This window comes from Anabrus simplex, chromosome 1 (genome assembly GCF_040414725.1).
Source record: "Anabrus simplex isolate iqAnaSimp1 chromosome 1, ASM4041472v1, whole genome shotgun sequence".
NCBI classification, from domain to species: domain Eukaryota; kingdom Metazoa; phylum Arthropoda; class Insecta; order Orthoptera; family Tettigoniidae; genus Anabrus; species Anabrus simplex.
The window spans coordinates 509,734,339-509,754,143 of record NC_090265.1 but is presented as its reverse complement, the minus strand read 5'-3'; the positions used below and the strand labels follow the sequence as shown (position 1 = coordinate 509,754,143).

Here is a 19,805-nt window from a genome sequence, read left to right as displayed (position 1 = left end):
AATAGTTGAGAATCCTATACATTTTGTACTTATTCCTTAAACCTCAACACTCAACATGAACACAGGCAACACCAAAAATGCACATTATTTTGTGTTCTGAGCATTATTGTGGATTTGTGGAACATCTAGGTTAAAATCAGGAGTCCAAGATATACTGGGATAATTGGTCACTGTCTTAACTGATAATAATTTATAGTATATTTCATAATCTGAATAATTTATTGCTTTATCTGTAGTACATTCTTTCAAAAAACACAACAATAAACAAGTTCTTCTGAGCACTTTTTTTAGGCTGGTTAAGGTTTACAATATTTTATTTAAAGTATCATCATGAGTGTTAGCTCTATCGGCACCTGAATATTTTATTGTTAGTTTAATATTTATAGCAGCATCAGGATTCTTGAAAAAAGTTGAAATAATATTTGTTGGTATTATAAAACATTTTTCATTCTCAATGATACTGGAAATTTTTTCTTCAATAGCATGTACTTTACTACAATATAAAAAATCAAACTGAGAGTGAAGTGTCATGTTAACAACATGAAATTCGTATTTGTACAATTCAGGATCATCCAAAGAAACAATTTGAACAAGGCCAGACAATCTGTTGTTGTAAGGATCATACATAACTTTTGCCAAAAATAAGCTATCACCGATTCGTATTAACAAAGGCTGATCATGTGTCTTTGAATCATTTATTTTAATTGTGAAAGAATTAATAATATCTAAAGAGGTAAGGTTTTCATGAACCTTTGACATATGATCCCAAATTTCTTCATGCCTCCCAGTCCATTCACAAGGTGAGTAGAAACATTTAATCTTAAGAAATAAACATTCCCTATAATGCTTAAGCTTCAAAGTCCGAGGAAACCTAAAAGGGCATCCTGCTTTCTCATGACCACATTGTAAAAGAATTGTACTTGTGATCAGTTCTAACAGATAATTCCTAGTTCTAATAAAATTTTCTCCACATGTAGTGCATTTAGAATTCTGACAAATAATACAGAATGAGTGTCCATTTTGGCATTGTCTGATTGGAGGTGACAAGTAATTTGTACAATTTAGGACAGGGCATTTAAGTGCAGCTTTTACTACCTCATAATCTCCTTGAACATCTAAACTTTGAGCTAGATCAGCTGCTAGCCGTAAAAAGCATCGGCTTTCCACAAGTGGAGTCCAACTGAGTCTCTTTAATCCAGATGGTCTGGGACTTCCAGTCAGAGATGATGTTCTGCTGGGATTGTTGTTTTCCACCATATCAATAAAAACTGAAAAGAAAGAAAAAAACATGAAAGAATCAAACAAAGGTAGAATACAGGCTATAGGCAACATTGTCAAGTTGTAAAAATTGAATAGAAACGAAGAGCAACCACCAACATGTGCATTAATCACACTGCACTATTTGACAGAACTCGATTGCTGCTATGTTGCCTTTACTACCTATCAGCTGGCCAAGGGTAGCATTTATCTGGCGAGTGGCAGTACTGGCGTGGGCTTGTGTCATGGAAACAAAATACCACAATTCACTCAGGTGTGCATGATAACTGGTTCATCACCATGTTCAGGTTAGTGTACAGTACCCATCAGCAGGCTCCAACATATCGTTTTGTTATACATTTCTTTCTTTTGTTTCCCCCTTTTATTTCTTTCTTTACCAAGACCAACTTATTCTAATACAATAGAAACTAAATTTGAACCAATAACTTAAAATATTATTGATAAAACAAATGAAAACATACAAAATAAGCCTATTATTAGTGCAACAGGCTTCGGCAGCTGGCACAATTTCAATTCTCACCACTAGATGGGGCTTCATTCATTCCATTCCTGACCTGGTTGGATGACTGGAAACAGGCTGTGGATTTTCATTTTCATAGCCTATTATTACTCTCTTCCACACTCTATTGTAAGCAAATTCAAAAATTGAGATGATTTGGTTTCAAGAATGTCTGGTATTTGTTAGGTAATGAATTTATGTATATAAATCATCTTTACTTTTTAACTTCATTTAACTTCATTTTTAACTGTCTCTTCAGCACTTTTTGTTGAGCTGGAATATCTGTATTAGTGTTCAGAATCTGCATTCTCAAAATCAGATAATTCACTGATTTAGACGTAATGTGAGTATACTTCCTCTCCCTCTCTCCCTCTATTTCTCTCTTGCATATACACACAAACACCCCTGTGTTTTCACTTGCCACCGTAATATAGCAGGAAAATGCTATCCTTGGCCCCACAATATATTCAGTCCACTACTAACCACCCTCTAATTTTATAGGTATACCATTTGTTATCCAGAATGTGTGACATTTCCATCTTCAGGCATTCCAGATTTTGTCTTCTTCCTTTTTTATTGTAAATAATCAGCCTAGCTGCCTCAATATAACCAAAAGATGTCATCTCAAACTGTAGGATATCTCAACTTGACTTCACGCTATCAGTCTCCAACCACTTGCGCATTCTGTCATTTTATAATAATACTTTATTGCCAGTAATGCCATTTTACAATGCAATAAAAAGTAAACAAAACAAACTAAAAAGAATGAAAGAGTCAGTGGAGTATAAGAAGATTTTTTAAATGTAAAAATACAGTATATAAGCTCACCGAACAAAAAGTTAGTCACCCCTGGAGAAATCATTACAAGCATCATTTTATTATTATTAAGAAGAAAGGTTCGCCCAAATGGGCATTAGATTATAAACTAGGTTTTACAATAGTCACTCAATGACTTTGTTCTCACGCGGCACACGGTTATATGATATCTATCACACTTATTACTGCACAGAATACACACACAACTTTCATTAGGATCGTGATAGGTTTTGTTCACACAAATCTTATGGTGAAAGCCATGAATGGCAAGTCTTGTTATAATATGGCTTTGCTCTTGGTTTTCTCTGGTCTAGTTCCTGTCGAGAATGGCGTCTGTGGTGTAGAAATCTAAATAGATTTCTCTCCTCTTGGCTATTCTTCCTTCTATATGCTCGGTATAGCTCCTTGTGGATGGCAGTGATAGTTGTAATCTCAGATCTTCTACATAGAAGGATTCTTTAGCTAGTTCATAAAGCAGCCTTGTTGGAGCAAATTTCCCCATTCTCAATACATGCTTTAAAAATCGACTCTTTACACTCTCAATTTTTGCCAGGTCCTTAATCGACTAGTGTTCCCAAACTACCTGTAAGCTGTAAGTTGCTATTGAGGATATGGTTACCTTGAAAAGGGTCAGTGCTGTGGCTAGGGACAGGTCCGTTATATTCTTGATATTATAAATTGCTCTTATCGCTACTGTTCTCTGTTGTACATGATGTCGGAAAGATTTTGCTGTGGTTTGGAGGGTTATTCCTAGATACCTAAATTTACTGACCGTTTCTAGTGGTTGTCCATTCAAGTAGAGTGTGTCTTTCATTGAGGTTTTTCTTCCCTACCTAAAAGTCATCTGAACTGTCTTATTCAGGTTAATTTCAAGGTGATTCATTTTCACCCATTTCTCGAGCTCTGTTAGTGTCTTTTGCATTTCCTCTCTGCTCTGGGAACCCAAAATCATTTAATACCGTGTAACTTCGCCTCTAGACTTTATAACCACCTGGATTTGGTTAGGAAGTGAGTCCACAAGGTTGTGCAGGTACGTTGCATCCAGGTTAAGCCACTCACTGAGGATTTGATCGCACAATTCCATCAAATTGCAGAGATGCTGATGTTGGCGTTTTACATACTGTTCCAATATGTCCAACAGATTTTCAATGGGGGTTCAAGTAAGATGATTTTGCAGGACAATCGAGATGCAGTAGGGTGAGGGAGTGTTCATAAAACCACTCACATATGCATCCAGCCTGATGAACTTTGCTGTTGTCATCTTGAAAAATCAAGGTATCATTAGCATACTCATCATGCAGATGTTGACTGAAAGGCAACACCTGATCATGTAGAATGTTTAAATAAACATACTGTTTCATGTTAGTGGTCACCTCAATGAGTGGGCCCAAATTATGATACAAAAAATACACCCAAAACTACACAGATCCACCACCTGCTTGAATCTGACCTTGCACACATCCAGAACGAAATCCTTTGTTTGGCCTTCGGTTCAGTCGATGACGTGCATCATTGGAATACAGGCAAAAATGTGATTCGTCAGACCACATTACATTTCGTCAGTCAGCTCCTGTTCGATGACTTCTAGCCCATCGAAAATGTGCAGCTTTATGTGCCTGTGTCAGCAATGGCCTCTTTCGAGGTGGCCGATTCCAAAGGTTCATTGCATACAATTCCCGTCGCAATGTTCTCTCACTAACAGGTTGGGATGGACCTTCGTTCACTGATTGCAGCAATTCCTGTCCAGTTTGGAAGCGATTTTGATTCAAAAGCCGTGAAATGTCTCTCTGGTCCCTCTCAGTCAGGATCTTATATCCGACCACAATTCTGATGTGTTTTGTAGACACACTGAACAGTCCAGTGCGAAACACCACAAAATCCAGCAACTTGATGCACCGTATGGCCATGGGCAAATACAATTGGCCCTTTCTGACACTCTGTCACATCCTTACATCTACCTATGCTGACGTAGACTATCCGCTTGAAACATTAATGTCTCACTGATTGTAGTAAAGCTAATGCGGAGAGCTCGCAGTTGCAATCAACAATGTTCTGTAAGGAAGAAGTCAGCTCCCGGACAAAACTAACTTTACATCTTCTGTTTTCAGACCAACTTTGCTTTATGGGAGTGAAAGCTGGGTGGAATCAGAATATCTTATTCATAAGTTAGACATAACAGAAATGAAAGTACCATAGCGAGAATGATTGCTGGTACAAACAGGTGAGAACAATGGCAGGAGGGTACTCAGAATTAGAAGATAAAGGCTAAGTTAGAAATGAACTCGATGGATGAAGCTGTATGCATAAACCAACTTTGGTGGTAGGGTCATGTGAGGCAAATGGAGGAGGATAGGTTACCTAGGAGAATAATGAAAACTGTAATGGAGGGTAAGAGAAGTAGAGGGAGACCAAGACGACGATGGTTAAACTCAGTTTCTAACGATTTAAAGATAAGAGGTATAGAACTAAATGAGACCTCATCACTAGTTGCAAATTAGGACTGTGGCGACATTTAGTAAATTGATTTCTTTTTTGCTAGTTGCTTAACGTCCGCCGACACAGATAGGTCTTATGGCGACGATGGGACAGGAAAGGGCTGGGAGTGGGAAGGAAGCGGCCATGGCTTTAATTAAGGTACAGCCCCAGCATTTGCCTGGTGTGAATATGTGAAACCACGGAAAACCATTTTCAGGGCTGCCGACAGTGGGGTTCGAACCTACTATCTCCCGAATACTGGATACTGGCCGCACTTAAGCGACTGCAGCTATTGAGCTTGGTGAGTAAATTGACAGAGGCTTGTAGAGTAAAGGGCATAACAGTCTATGATGATAATGTACGTATGTATGTATGATTGCTATGATAAGAAGAATAAACAGATGAAAAGTGTTGAGCAAAAAAATTGACTATGTTTTCACCAGTATCCACTGTAATATGAAGGAATTTAGACATTGCCAGAATTTCTGTGAATTGGAACTAATACTTTGTTCACAGTTGGAGACACAGTTTGTATAGAAAGATTTGGATTCAGACTTGCATTCATTTCTTTATTTAGAAAAATGTTGATATCACTAATGAGACCTGGTATTTTGTACAGCTTGTGTGTTTCCTTCTTTTCAATAATCAGTGATTTCAATTTATGATTATACCATTTTGGGAATTTGAGAGTCTGAAAATTCTGTAGAGAGATGTAAAATTCCATGCCGTCAATAGAAGGTTTCTACTGCTTTATCAATTGATATAGTCTGAAATATCATCTTCCAGCTGAACTGTGACAGGTAATAATTTAGTCCATTATAATCTCCATTTAAAAAGTCGAAATAATAACTATCAGCAGATAACGAATTGTATAGCTCATTTACTGGTAAAAAAGAATTCTAATGCTGGGTGGTGTCTATTGAGGGGGACAATGCTTTCATTAGTAAATTTTATTTCAATGAAACTGGAGTTACTGAAAAACCAAATCAAGAAAATGATTCAGAAAATCTGGGACATTCTTAAACTTATTTTGAGCAGAGATAAAAAATGTGTCTATAACTAAACTGGATTGCACCATGTGGTTACCTACTGACATAAGGCCAGGAAATGTTTCATCATTTACTATTCAACTAAGATGTGGTGGATTGTAGTCTCTCGTCACCATAAGGCCTATCTGTGTCGGTGCGACGTAAAGCCACTAGCAAAAAAAAATTGTAGTCTCCAACAAGGGGTAGTAAATGAATGTCATGATCTGAGACAATTTTTTCAACAGCAACGCAACGGTTGACATATTTTTGGACAGGAGACCTGGTGTAATGTATACAGCATCAATGATTAATTTTGTGATGTTAAAGTCAGGAACACAAACAACTATTCAACTGTACTATTGCATGGTATCAGAATAGGTTTAAAGCTCTTGCTAATACAGATCATTACACCCCCATGAGATGCTTTCATACTTGTTAAAGAAGACCTATCACAGCTGAAAACTGAATGTGTCTAGAGTCAGAGTTCCTCATCACTAATTTATTCATTTAAGTTTGTATCTGTTAATATCATAAAGTCATAGTCAGCTAAACATGAAGAAATTCTAAGTTCAGTTAGTTTGCCTTTCGAAGTCATTTATATTTTGATAATATCCTCTAAAGTGTTCAAACTAATCTTTTTACTGATGTCTTTGGTTTCTTGCTAGGATTGTGTATTTCACCACTGTGAATGGATTCCCTGTTTGCATGTGTATTTCATTACTGATGTAAGTTGTACTTTCTAAATCATTTAAATGATATAAAGTTTTGACCATTAAGATTGGCAACATCCCATTTTCTTAATTAGTTTCCCAAGAGTTTTCTACTAGATATTCTATTGAGGAGTTCACCAAAATTAGAAATTCCTTTTCTATTAAGGTGTAGCCCATCTTTACCTTTTCTAAGCCATCTATTAGCATCGACATAAAGGACCTCTGTTACAGCATAACTAGTCAAGAGTGGAGTTTATGGCATCTATATAATGATAATCAACATTGTGCTGGTAAAACACCACTGAGACAAAGCTTTGCCACTGAAAACTTCCCTTTTGAACGGCCAAGTATAAAGTCTATGTTGTTCACCAAATTATTTTCTCCTCAATTTACCCAAAAAAGCCTACCGTTATTAAAAGCTTCAGTGATATTCTTCCAACAATAATAATAAAATTGAAGCCTGTGGCCATTCTAGGAAATTTCAGCATAAGCAAATCACTCAATTATTTTCATTGCTATATTCCACTATTGGCACCGAGACAAAGCTTTGCCACTGAAAACTTCCTTTTTGAATGGTCAAGTGTAAAGTCTATGTTGTTCACCAAATTATTTTCTCTTCAATTTGCCCAAAAAACAATAATAAAAATAAAATTGAAGCCTGTGGCCATTCTAGGAAATTTCAGCATAAGCAAATCACTCAATTATTTTCCTTGCTATATTCCACTATTGACATGGTTTGGTTTGAGCATGTGGTTATGTGATAAATTCCACAAATATTTTACATAGTTCACACACATAATTTTCATCTGGGTCATGAAACACTTTTCGGGAGCAGATCCTATGGTGAAAACCATGAACTGCAAGCCTGGTCACGTCCAACAATGCTATCAATTTACTCCAAGTTGCCCTGCTTCCATATGACTGTCCACTCAAATTAATATGGTAACCATAGAAAAAAAAAAGATTTAAACTACTCCCTAAAGTATCAAAAACTTTCGTGCTTCATACACCTAGATATATCAATAACCATGTCTTTCCAGTCTCACTCATTAAGCTGTCCTTTATGTAATATTTCCAGTGGGGACTGCTGAAATGAAGCTAATGAAGTGCTATTTCATCAATTTATAAATGTTTAAATTCCATACAAAATTTTGTTTGCATACTTTTTAATTTTTTTATTCTACTGTCCAAATATCTGTGTTGAATGTATGGTACAACAATATATTTCTTTCTGCATTATGTTCAGTTGGAGTCACCAAGGCTGACTAATACTGCAGATAGGAAGAGGGTGTAAAATGGTCTGCAACTGCATTATTAGAACTTTCTGCTTGCCTCTGCCCTGTAGAGTTTATGCTTGGCTACAACAAGTTTCATGTCAAAGTGCACCTCTTTTCCAGATATCTTCTAGGAGATTCAGAAGAACATTGTAGCTTCCTTTGGCAGTGTGGTTCATTAACATTACCAAAAAAAACATTTTAAGACATCCATTGCCCCTTTTCCATTGTAAAAAATCTCATTCAACCACCAGTACTTTCAGTCCATGATTTTTTTCAGACAGAGCAGTTAGTTTTGTGCAGATCAATGATGGTGATCATAATCATTTCCCCCTTTCCATCTGACACCATGTCACAGTTCCTCTCCTCTTCGTCCTGTCTTTCCACCATTCCTCATCCAACACCGTGTTCCAGTCCAGGTTTCGTTGTCCTATACTGTTCTTCACAGAGTCCATCCATTGTAATTTTTGTCTTCCTCATCCTCTCTTCCCTTCATCTGTCTTTCCAGTGCTTGTCTTGTCAGTCTTTCTTCTTTCATCTGCTTGACATGGCCAAATAACCTTAGTCTGTTCTGTTCCAGTTGTCATTTAGTTTTTGCACATTTAACTCTTTCTGTACCAGTATGTATTAATTTCCCACTCTATCCCTCCTTGTCTTCTGTATCATACTCCTCAGGAATTTCATTTCAGCTGCCTGTAACCTACTTTAATCTTGCTGAGTCATTGTCCAGGTTTTTGCTGCATATATCATTACAGATAAGTAATATCCTTGTACATTAGCCTTCATTGATACATCTTTATTCCATATTAATCTCCATACCCAGTGGTAGAAGGTACTCTCCAATTATATCCTTCTACTAATTTTCATATCCCGTCTTCCATTTTCTGTCAGTTCACTTCCCAAGTATTTGAATTGTTCTACTATTTCCAGTTCCTTGTCTCCAATTTTGATAGCTTCTTTTCCTTCTTTACTTCCTCCACCCATCACCACTATCTTGTTCTTCTCCACATTGATCCCCAGTCACCATTGTTCAATCCTTCTATTCAGTACATTCAGCTGCCAATGTATCTCCTCTTTATCTTCTCCCCAGATCACATCATCATCTGCAAATAATATTTCATTCATTCTTTTTTTTTTTTTTTTTTTACCTCTGTAATCTTCCCTTGCTGCCTTTGCAATGTCATCCATCTCCATTACAAACAGTAAGGAGGAGATGACAACACACTCCCTTGTTTTAGCCCATTGCCAGTTACAAACCATTCTGTTCTACTCACTGTTGTCTTCACACAACTGTAACAATTACGGTATCATATATTGCTTTTATCATTGTTATTAGTTCCTTGCCAATCCCCCATGTGTCAGGCTTTCCCAAACTTTTGTACTGGGGATGCTGTCATATGCTGTCTAAGTCTATAAAAGCCATTACTATATTCTTCCCAAATTCCCAGCTCTCTTCCATGATGTCTCAGAATGAAAATGGGTTCCGCTGTTGACCTGTCACTTCTAAATCCAAATTGTTCCTGTGGTTAACTGACTTTCCACCTTTTTCGTTTCTAATTCTTCTTTCCATTATCTTGGCAACATGGGGATGGTAGTTACTGTAAATCTTCATATCTCCTTTCTTGAATTTTGGTATTATAACCATCTTTTCCCAATTCTCAGGCACTTCTTCCTCTCTCCATACACACTTAAGTATTAAATAAGTCCACTGGAGTCCTGCTGGTCCTGCAGCCTTGATCATTTCCATGGTTACTTCATCTATTCCCACAGCTTCCCATCTTCATCTTTTTAACTGTCCATTTCACTTCTGTAGTAATATCCCATTCCATCTCTGTTACTTCTTCTATTCCTGCTGTCTGGTTTCTCATGTTCAACAGTTCACTAAAATATTCTTTCCATTTGTTCATTATCCCTTCCAGTTTTGTCAGTATTACTCCTTTATTCTTCACAAACCCTGTGTTTACCATTTTATTCCTGCAGTTTCTTATAATTCCATTTTTTTTTTCCCCTCTACAATTCAAATCTTCCTTTACTTCCTGAGTGAATGTTTCTAAACTTTTCTTCAGCTACTACATTTTTGCAAACTTCTTTAACTTCTATGTATCTTGCTCTACTCTCTTCAGTCTTTTGTGTTTTCCATTCCTTCCAAGTTTTCTTCCTTTTCTTTACTTTAACTTTCACTCAATCATTCCACCATGTTGTCTCTTTCTCTCTTACCTTTCTTGATGTTCTCCACATGTTTTCTATCCACATCTTAAAAATGCACTCTTAAAATTATCCCATTCCTGTACAAATATTACTGATTTCTGTCCTTGGAATCAGTTTTTCTAGTTCTTTCTTAAACTCTTCCTGAACCTCCTTTTCCTTCAGTCTCCAGACCCTGAACTTTCTTTCTCTTTTTTTCTTGTAGTTTTGAATAATAATAATGTTATTTGCTTTACGCCCCACTAACTACTTTTACGGTCTTTGGAGATGCTGAGCTGCCGGAATTTAGTCCCGCAGGAGTTCTTTTACGTGCCAGTAAATCTACTGACACGAGGCTGTTGTATTTGAGCACCTTCAAATATCACCGGACTGAGCCAGGACCGAACCTGCCAAGTTGGGGTTAGAAGGCCAGCGCCTTAACCGTCTGAGCCACTCAGCCCGGCTTGTAGTTTTGAGACCTTTCCTACTTCCAACTTTGCTATCACTGCTCTGTGGTCACCCCCAAAGTCTTCCTCAGGCAAAGCTGTAACACCCATAAGATCTTTCCAATGTCCTTTCTTCAATAAAATGTAATCAATCAACATTTTTCTTATTCTGTCTCTCCATCCATACCTGGTAATCTTCTGGCTATTTTTCTTCCTGAACCATATGTTCCCTATTATTAGTTGATTCCTCTGGCAAAAGTCCAAAGTCTTGATTCTTCTTGCCATATCCATATGGTCTCCAGAATCCTTTCTCTTCCCTGTCTCTCTTCCCACTAGTGCATTCAGATGTACCATTAACATTACTTTCTAATCTTATATGTATTTCTCCACTTCTTCAAGGAATTGTTCTATATTCTCTTCTTTATTTCCAGTTTGTGGAGCATATACTTGGAAAAGATCTTGTGTTCCTGTCTCAAACTGTATCCTTGCTATGATCATTCTGTCATTGATTTTCCTTACCTCCTCCAAATATTCCAGGATATCCTTTTTCATTCCTACTCCAATTAATCCTTCCTCCATTATAAAACAGCCTGTACCCTCCTTCAGTTTTCTTTCCCCTCTTTCCCCCACCAAACCGCGCCCCTATGGCGCAACAGCCCTGAAGGGCCATGGCCTACCAAGCGACTGCTGCTCAGTCTGAAGGCCTACAGATTACGAGGTGTTGTGTAGTCAGCACGATGGATCCTCTTAGCCATTTTTCTTGGCTTTCTAGACTGGGGTCGCTATCTCACCGTCAGACAGCTCCTCAATTCTAATCACGTAGGCTGAGTGGACCTTGAACCAGCCCTCAGATGCAAGTAAAAATCCCTGACCTGGCCGGGAATCGAACCCAGGGCCTCTGGGTAAGAGGCAGGCACGCTACTCCTACTAAACCGCGGGGCCGGCTCTTTCCCCTCTTTCACTCCATTTTATTTTTCTGAGACCAAGGATGGCTATGTCTTCCCTTTCACAAACTCTGTCAGCTCTTCGGTCTTGTCTGTCAGGTTTAGGATAGGCCCTCTAAGGAGCATGTAGAACCATTAGTTAGCATTCTTCTTCTTGTTTCTCTTATCCTCCCAAAACTTCTTCATCCTCGCGTTGTGAGTCTGTCGTCTTTCTTGAGTCCATGCCTCCTGGAGTTTCAAGTTTCTTGTACATTGTCTGGCTTCAAAGCTGTGCAAGTTAATTTTGTGTCTAAATGTAGCCCGTGTAGTTGTCAGTGGGTCAACGCCGACTTCTGCGAGATCTTTTTGGGTGTCAGCCAGCCACCGTACTTTATTTTGTCGGGTTCCGCTGATAATGAGGAAGATTTTCTTGGTCAGTCGCGAGTCGTCCATTCGTGCTAGATGTCCGTAGAATTGCATACGTCTTTTCCGGGCGATTGAAGTGAATCTTTCGGTCAACGAGTAGAGTTCTTCCGAGCTTTTTCGCATCCATATTCCATCTTGGAACTTTGGTCCAAATATTTTCCTAAGTATTTGTTGTTCCATTTTCTCTATGCCATTCATATTGATGGTCAGTGTTGATGTTTCAATCGCGTAGAGTGCTTCAGGAAGAACTACTGTATGGTAGTGACGCAGCTTGGCTTGGATGGAAAGGGATTTCTTATTGTAGATATTCCAGGTGACTGTGTAGGCTTTACGTAATTTTTCGGCATGGGTTTTGTTAGCTATCCTGTCGTTACCAGTGCTTCCGATAATTTCACCTAAGTACTTGAAATGTTTAACTCGTGTGATATTGCCATATTTGGTCCCAAGTGATTCCACACTGGTGTTCTTGGAGTCCATGTATTGTGTTTTCTCATATGATATTTGGAGGCCAGTCTTAATAGCAATCTCATGCAGATTCTCAAGAGCGGTTCTGGCTTCCTCGGGAGTGCGGGTGATTATTGCTAGGTCGTCAGCAAAGGCAAGACACTTAATATTGATTCGCTTATCTCTCGTTCCCATATTTATCCCGTGTACTTCTTTCTCCCATGTGCTAACGATCTTGTCTAGTACAAGATTGAACAGCAGTGGAGATAATCCATCACCCTGCCTCACGCCTGTTCTTATCTCAAATGATTCGGAGATTTCGCCCATGAATTTCACTTTAGAAGTTGTGTTAGTTAAAGTCTGTTGGATTAACTTCGTTGTTTTGTTGTCAACACCATATTCATGAAGTACATCTAATAGGGTGGCACGGTCAATCGAGTCGTAAGCTTTTCTAAAGTCAACAAAAGTGACCACTGTTCGAATTGATTGGCGATGTTGGAGAATCATCTTGAGGTTCCAGATCTGTTCTGCACACGATCGGTGAGGTCTGAAGCCCGCCTGGTATTCTCCAATCTTCCATTCTATCTGTTGTTCTAATCTGGTACGGGGAGCACGAGAGAATACTTTGTAAGCAATTGAGAGGAGAGAGATACCTCGGTAATTGTTCGGATCTGTCTTGTCACCCTTTTTGTGTAGAGGATGAATCAAAGCAGCTGTCCACTCTGCAGGTATGATTTCGCTCTCCCATATATCCGCAATGATGGCTTGTAATCGGTCAATAATGACCTCACCTCCGATCCTGAGCATCTCGGCAGTTACACAATCTTCCCCTGGTGCTTTGTTGTTTTTCTGATTTAATACAATATTCTGTATCTCGTCATGTGTTGGTGGAAGTGAGTCGTGGTTTGGGGTGGATATGCTGAATTGCAGTTTTTCGGCAGGAGGTTCACAGTTATGTAACGCCTCAAAGTACTGCTTCAAGATGTCACAGTTGGCTTTTGTATTCGGCTCAACTGTTCCATCGATGCGACGAAAACAAATACTAGGGGGTTTGTAGTTAGTCAGTTCTTCTCTAAAAGTTCTATAGAAATTTCGAGTGTTGTTCCTTTTGAAATCGTAATCGATTTCCGACAATCTATTGAGGTGGTAGGTACGTTTAACTCGTCTAATAGTTTTGGCTGTTCGCTTCTGTATTTCTATGAAGTTACTCCAATTTTCTGGTGTTTGGTGACTATGCCAATTCTTCCAGGCTTGCATGCGGGATTCAAGAGCTCTATCGCAATCGGCAGTCCACCACCTGTGTTTACGTTTTCGTGGAGGTTGGCCAAGTTTCTCGCCTGCTTTTTACAGCTCCCCCAATATCTGAAGAATTGCACATCATCTGCAGGGGTCACCCTAGCATTTTCTGAGGCTTCACCATATTTGCGCTCATTTTAGACTATTGTTACGATGGGTTCACCACTCCCAAAGCAATTTTAGAGCTACTGCCAGTGGGTGATGAGACTGCACCTAACGTGGAGTGCAGATGCCTTCTGCAGCCACCCCTAACCTGGAGACAGATGCTGCTTGATGGGTTCCAGTGTCATTTCCTACACTGAGAGGACCATCATCCCACCTATGAATACACATCTGTCCGAAGCCGTAGGTCCTCTGAAGAGGTTGAGTTATTTCTTGCTGCCCGATTATTTAACTTTCAGTTTGAGATATAGGCTGATGCTGCTCTTAATTAAAGAGCGAAACATGTCCTTACAGTTTTAATTCTTTTTTTTTAAATTCTTTTTATGTATTGAAAAGGTGGAACAAATAAACTTTCATATTTACTTGATTTTACTCAGAGCAGAGTCGCTGGCTGTATGGTACACATAGAAACTCAAAGAAAGAATTTTATATTTACAGTAATTAATGTCTTGTTATAAGTGAATAATATTAATATGACAATGTGAATGTCGAATGAATCCACAAAATTATATAGTATGTAGTGTATTACAGAAACCATTGCAATGTTGCACGACTTTCATACTGTATAATATGCAGTTTAGGTGTCATGTAGCTGTCAGCTTGCATTCGGGAGATAGTGAGTTTGCTGCCCCAGAAATGGTTTTGGGTGGTTACCCATTTTCACACCAGGTAAATGCCAGGGCTGTACCTTAATTAAGACCATGGTCTCTTCCTTTCCAGTCCAAACCCTTTCCTATCACATTATTGCCATGTGTCTGGTTCCATGGCTAAATGGTTAGCCTGCTGGCCTTTGGTCCAGAGGGTCCTGGGTTGAATTCCCTGGCTGGGAATTTTAACCTTGATTGGTTAATTCCAATGGCTGGGGGGAGAGGAGGGCAATAAAGTATACCTCTGCTACCTTTCATCGCAGCACATGCTATAGTATGCAAACCTTTTCTTGAGCCCTGAGCTCCATAGTAACGAATGGGAACTAGGGCTCAAGAAAACGTTTGCGTACTATACACATCTACTTGCTGTGGCGCTGTACAAATAGGTTAGGCACGACAAATGAAATTTTGTGCATATTTCCTCAAAGTACTTTTCTTAATAATTAAAGAAATGAAAGGAAAGAATTAGCTGAAAAGATAACACGGTTTGTACAAATTTATTTTTTGTTTGTTTATAATTCCTAGCTTCAGGTAGCTTAAATGGAAGAAGCAAGTAACCTATACCAAGACAAGCCACTGACAGCTGCATGTCCACCTACATGCCTCAGAATCTTAGGAGCAATATGAGGGGTCGACAAAAATGTAATCTTGCGTATGCTAAATGATTGTCCCATCAAAGATGGGTACCTTCAGGATCAGAACAAGAGATGAACAAGGGTTGACCAAAAGAGGATGGACAGAAAAATGTGGAGAGAAAACTGGAGAGTAGCATAAACAAGTAAAAAAAATAATGCTAAGCTCAACTGAAAACCATAGTCACTAAAAATGCCCCATAAATTGTCCCATCATGATGTAAAGAAGCCTTCATGCACTGATACAGTTTGGGGACTTATCTAGTTGTACTTCTACTTGTAACAATAGTAAAATCACATTATCACTGGAACTATTTCAGAGAGAGATAGAACAGCTGCAACAAATTCGGGAAGGATAACTGAGTCACAACCTTATGATAGACTGAGCTTTCCATAGAGGTCACTTTATAATGCAATTTTGTAATAAATTGGTATCTGAAAATTTTAGTCCTAATTGTACTCTTGAAACTATGTGCTATGGTACAGGTATAAGCTATCAGTATTTCTGTATGAAATTCATAATTGTTCATTGTAACAAATCCTTGGTCAGTCTTACGAGCAAACAAAAGTAAAACAATTTTCAGTACTGTCAATGGTCTTGAATGCAACCTTATAGCTACATGAACTGCACTTCAAATAAATAATAAGAATGTATGTCCAACACTTGTCCTGTTTCTCTACAGGGTCAGATATAAGTGAGATGAATCTTCGCAGTGAGTTTTTATGACCCGATACCCTTCCTGACGTCAACCCCATCAGAAGAGTTAATGAGATGAAATGAATGACATGATATATGATAGTACGAAGGGAGAGAGTGAAACACGGTGCTGACACATAGCCTACTCCTATCAAATAGCACAAAGGGGTCTGCTTCAGGCTTAATATTTCCGTCACAAATCACCATCAACAAAATCATATGCCCTCACTCCATTAAAACACTGCAAAGAGGTTTCGAATTGAATACAGGTGTTTGGAATGCAGTCTAGTGTGCTACCCTAAAGGCCAACATTCAAATGATGAATCTTTTTTCGACCAACAGGAGTCGTGGTGGTGGTGATTATTGTTTTAAGAGGAAGTACAACTAGGCAACCATCCTCTATATACAGTAACACTAATCAGAGAGAAAAACGGAAGGGATTCGAACTTCGAAAAAATGAAGGGGTCGGAAAAGAACAACAGTTGACCAAGGGAGGTCTGATAGGATAAATGAAAGTGAAGAGCCTGGCACAAGTAAGTGAAAGCAATGTCAGCTAAGGACCCCATGGTCATCAAGCCATTCTCCCAAGTTGAGAGCACCTAAGGCCCCTGTTAGTCGTCTCTTACGATAGGCAGGTGATACCGTGGGTGTTATTCTACCACCCACACCCACAGGAGGGTTGACCAACAGGACTCGAACCACCTAATCATGTAGATAATATAATTATAATAATGAAAAAAATGAAATGGCGTATAGCTTTTAGTGCCGGGAGTGTCCGAGGACACGTCCGGCTCGCTAGGTGCAGGCCTTTTGATTTGACACCTGTAGGCGACCTGTGCGTCGTGGTGAGGATGAAATGATGATGAAGATAAAACATACACCCAGCCCCCGTGCTAGCGAAATTAACTAATAATGGTTAAAATTCCCGACCCTGCCGGGAATCGAACCCGGGGCCCGTGTGACCAAAGGCCAGCATGCTAACCATTTAGCCATGGAGCCGGACATAAAATAATAATAATAATAATAATAATAATAATAATAATAATAATAATAATAATAATAATAATAATAATAATAATAATAATAATAATAAATTAACTATATTCCAACGAAGTGTCAGATGAAGTCATGAAACTCCAACTATTGTTTTAAGAGTAAGTACGACTGGGCAACCATCATCAAGGCAAATGTTCTGGTGGTGAGCCCTGCTGCTCACTTCTAGGCTATGATACTGATCATGAAACATTACTGTAAGGAAACTAACAGAAGAAACAAAAGATTCTGAAGAAAATCTATTGGGCTTCCACTTTGTCAAACACAAATTTTACTTGAAGTTACTGAGCTTTCAACCTGGGATCTGGTATTGATCTTAACCCTCTGAACCACATACGGGCCTTCAGGGATATTTTTTTATACGGGGTCACTTTAAAGTGAAGATTTGCATGCATTTTTTTTTTTTTTTTTTTTGTAGTAGACTACATATCGTTCACGAATGATAGCTTAATCAGTAGTGTTAAGTACTTTACCCAACACTTTCAGTAGGCCTACGTACCGTATATGACTTTGCCTCAATTCTTAATGGTGACATAATATGATTGCATTGGTATCCGATGAATTTGTCATCGTCAACAAAGTTGTAAATGTCATTTAATTGCCATTCTTGTGTTACATGTCACAAGGGAGCGTTGGGAAGACATTAGTTATTGTTTTAAAAGTGATTGAGAATTTCAGAATTAAAATTCCGGATCCTCAGTGTTGTGTTGTGAACTGCAGAAAATGCAGGGTTGAACAACGCTTGTATTAGTAGAAGTACTACTTCTGCTACCAACACGTTTACAACATACAATTTTTAAAGACCGCCATATCTTTCGCATACGAAGGAATAGATCAAAGAACTTCACAGATTTAGCCGAGAGAGAGTTCAGCAATTTAGCGTGAGATGTCGTCGCAATCCTAGCTTCTGTTCCTTACCGGCCAGTCTCGTTACCGCAGCGCTGCAGAACATGTTTACACATTATACTCTTTGTCCGATTCAGTAGTCACTAGCACTAGTCAGTTGGATTTTAAAAGTAAGCGAGTGTGTGCGTGTTGTGTGGTGTAGTGTGAGTTTATTGATGTTTTCTTGTGTCCTACTGGATTTAACCTCATTTCAATAAGGTGAGTGTTATAATTTACTAATATTTCTTGAAATTGTATAAAATTCAGCGGCTATTTGCTTCAGTTCTGTTCTATTTTTCTTAATTTATTCAGCTGCTTAGCTAACAGGGTTGCAAAAATATTTGCGTTGACGAACTAGGCCTAAACATTTCGGGTGATTATGTTTATTTCTTGCCCATTTTGAGGTACAGTAGATATCATGAAACTTAAATAAGGGTTACTTTGGTTGACAGTGAACTTGATAGTGTTTCTTGTTTTCAAACGATCATTCATACTTGATACTTCCCTTTCTTTAGGCTACTGCTGTAATACGATCCAGAAATTCAGACTTGCTATTGAATGTATATTTTAGGGGCATCAATAAACCCTCTATATTGCCTTCCAAGGGGTGGATGCAAAGTATATTATCTTGTAGGAAATGTATTCCGTTCAAATTTATGCAAGTCTGTTAAAGTATGTGATATAAGAACTCTCTTTGCAGTTAAACTTATGGGATATTCTGAATAATGAATTTTGGGGCAGAGTTAAAGTATGATTATTGTTGTTCTGAATATCTTGCTAAGTAAACAAGGTTAAACTTACGTTAGACTGGGAGAGGCAATACATTACAGTATTTAGAAGTAAGAAATGGTAGACTATTATTTCTTATATATTTAGAAATAGGATTCTTGTGTTATGTCTAAACGTGAATTCTCTAATATATAAATCACTTAAATGGCAGTCACAAGTATTAAAGGTGGAGAAGCATCATTATCTTAAGATAGACTACTTTTGTTGATTTTTTAATGCTTTGAGGTGTTAGCCATAATATTCATAAGGTCCTAAATGGATGGCACTCCAGGTATTAATAGTAGCTTCGTTGTATACATTCCCGACAGGAAGTAAATTGTATTATGGCGGTCTCCATTCCGTTGCTTTTATTATCATTGATATTTGAATAATTTTTCTTCTTATTGGTGCAGTTCTTGGAGTAAGTTCCTGAGACCTAAAGCCTTCAAGATAGGTGAATGGTGCGAGAGGTGATATTGGGCATTAGGCTACCACCCACTCAGGTCATCGGTCCCTAAATATAGAGGGGAGGAATAGATTTGGCCTTTCAAGCAATATTGAGCTGCACGAAATGAAATAATTTTGACCAGCAAGATAAAATGGGGTACCTTCGAGTGACTTATGTGCCTAAGAACAAGATTCGACCAAGGGAGGGTGAGAAAATCAGAAATATTGCAAGAGGGTTCAGAATCGAGTCTCGTCGGATGTTTCCTTCGTACGTCTGACCAACGCTATAGCCTATGAACTTTGTTTACTGTTGTAAGAAAGTGGTGGTTAACAGTATTTTATCGTGGCGTTTTGGTTCGTCGACAAGCTACTGATAGGATTGTTTCAAAATTCATCACCTTTCGCTTTCTTTTTGTATCTATGATAGGCCCCTATCCATTTTTAGGCAATATTCATCGGTAAATGTAATGTCTGCGTAGCCGGAATTGTCTTATTTTATTTTATGTAGATACAAGCTTATCCGATTGTAGTATAGGAAAGAAATACTGTAGTAAGTCGGATGATTTACTAGTTTTTCCCATGGACTGGGCGTCAGACTACTTTCCCTCGTCCAAAGTACTATAAGTATTGTTAGTGAACAGGCAATGGTACTGAACTATGTGAGTATTCAACAAAGTTATATTTTATCATTTTCCTTCGTGAACCAATACATCAT

The 19,805-nt window shown here is 38.4% G+C and overlaps 2 protein-coding genes across 2 annotated transcripts in view; both read right to left on the bottom strand.

Moving 5' to 3' along the window:
• The window catches only part of LOC136868493 (E3 ubiquitin-protein ligase SIAH1A), a 53,115-nt gene extending 51,934 nt beyond the window's left edge, over positions 1-1,181 (bottom strand). Inside the window, exon 1 of the mRNA XM_067144778.2 lies at positions 1,096-1,181. The gene's annotated coding sequence lies outside the window, so the exon portion shown is untranslated. The remainder of the gene's footprint in view (positions 1-1,095) is intronic.
• The window catches only part of LOC136875108 (E3 ubiquitin-protein ligase SIAH1B), a 78,413-nt gene continuing 58,909 nt past the window's right edge, over positions 302-19,805 (bottom strand). The window contains exon 2 of the mRNA XM_068227913.1: positions 302-1,268. Within this exon, the coding sequence (XP_068084014.1) occupies positions 304-1,268 (965 nt within the window). The 3' untranslated portion in view covers positions 302-303. The remainder of the gene's footprint in view (positions 1,269-19,805) is intronic.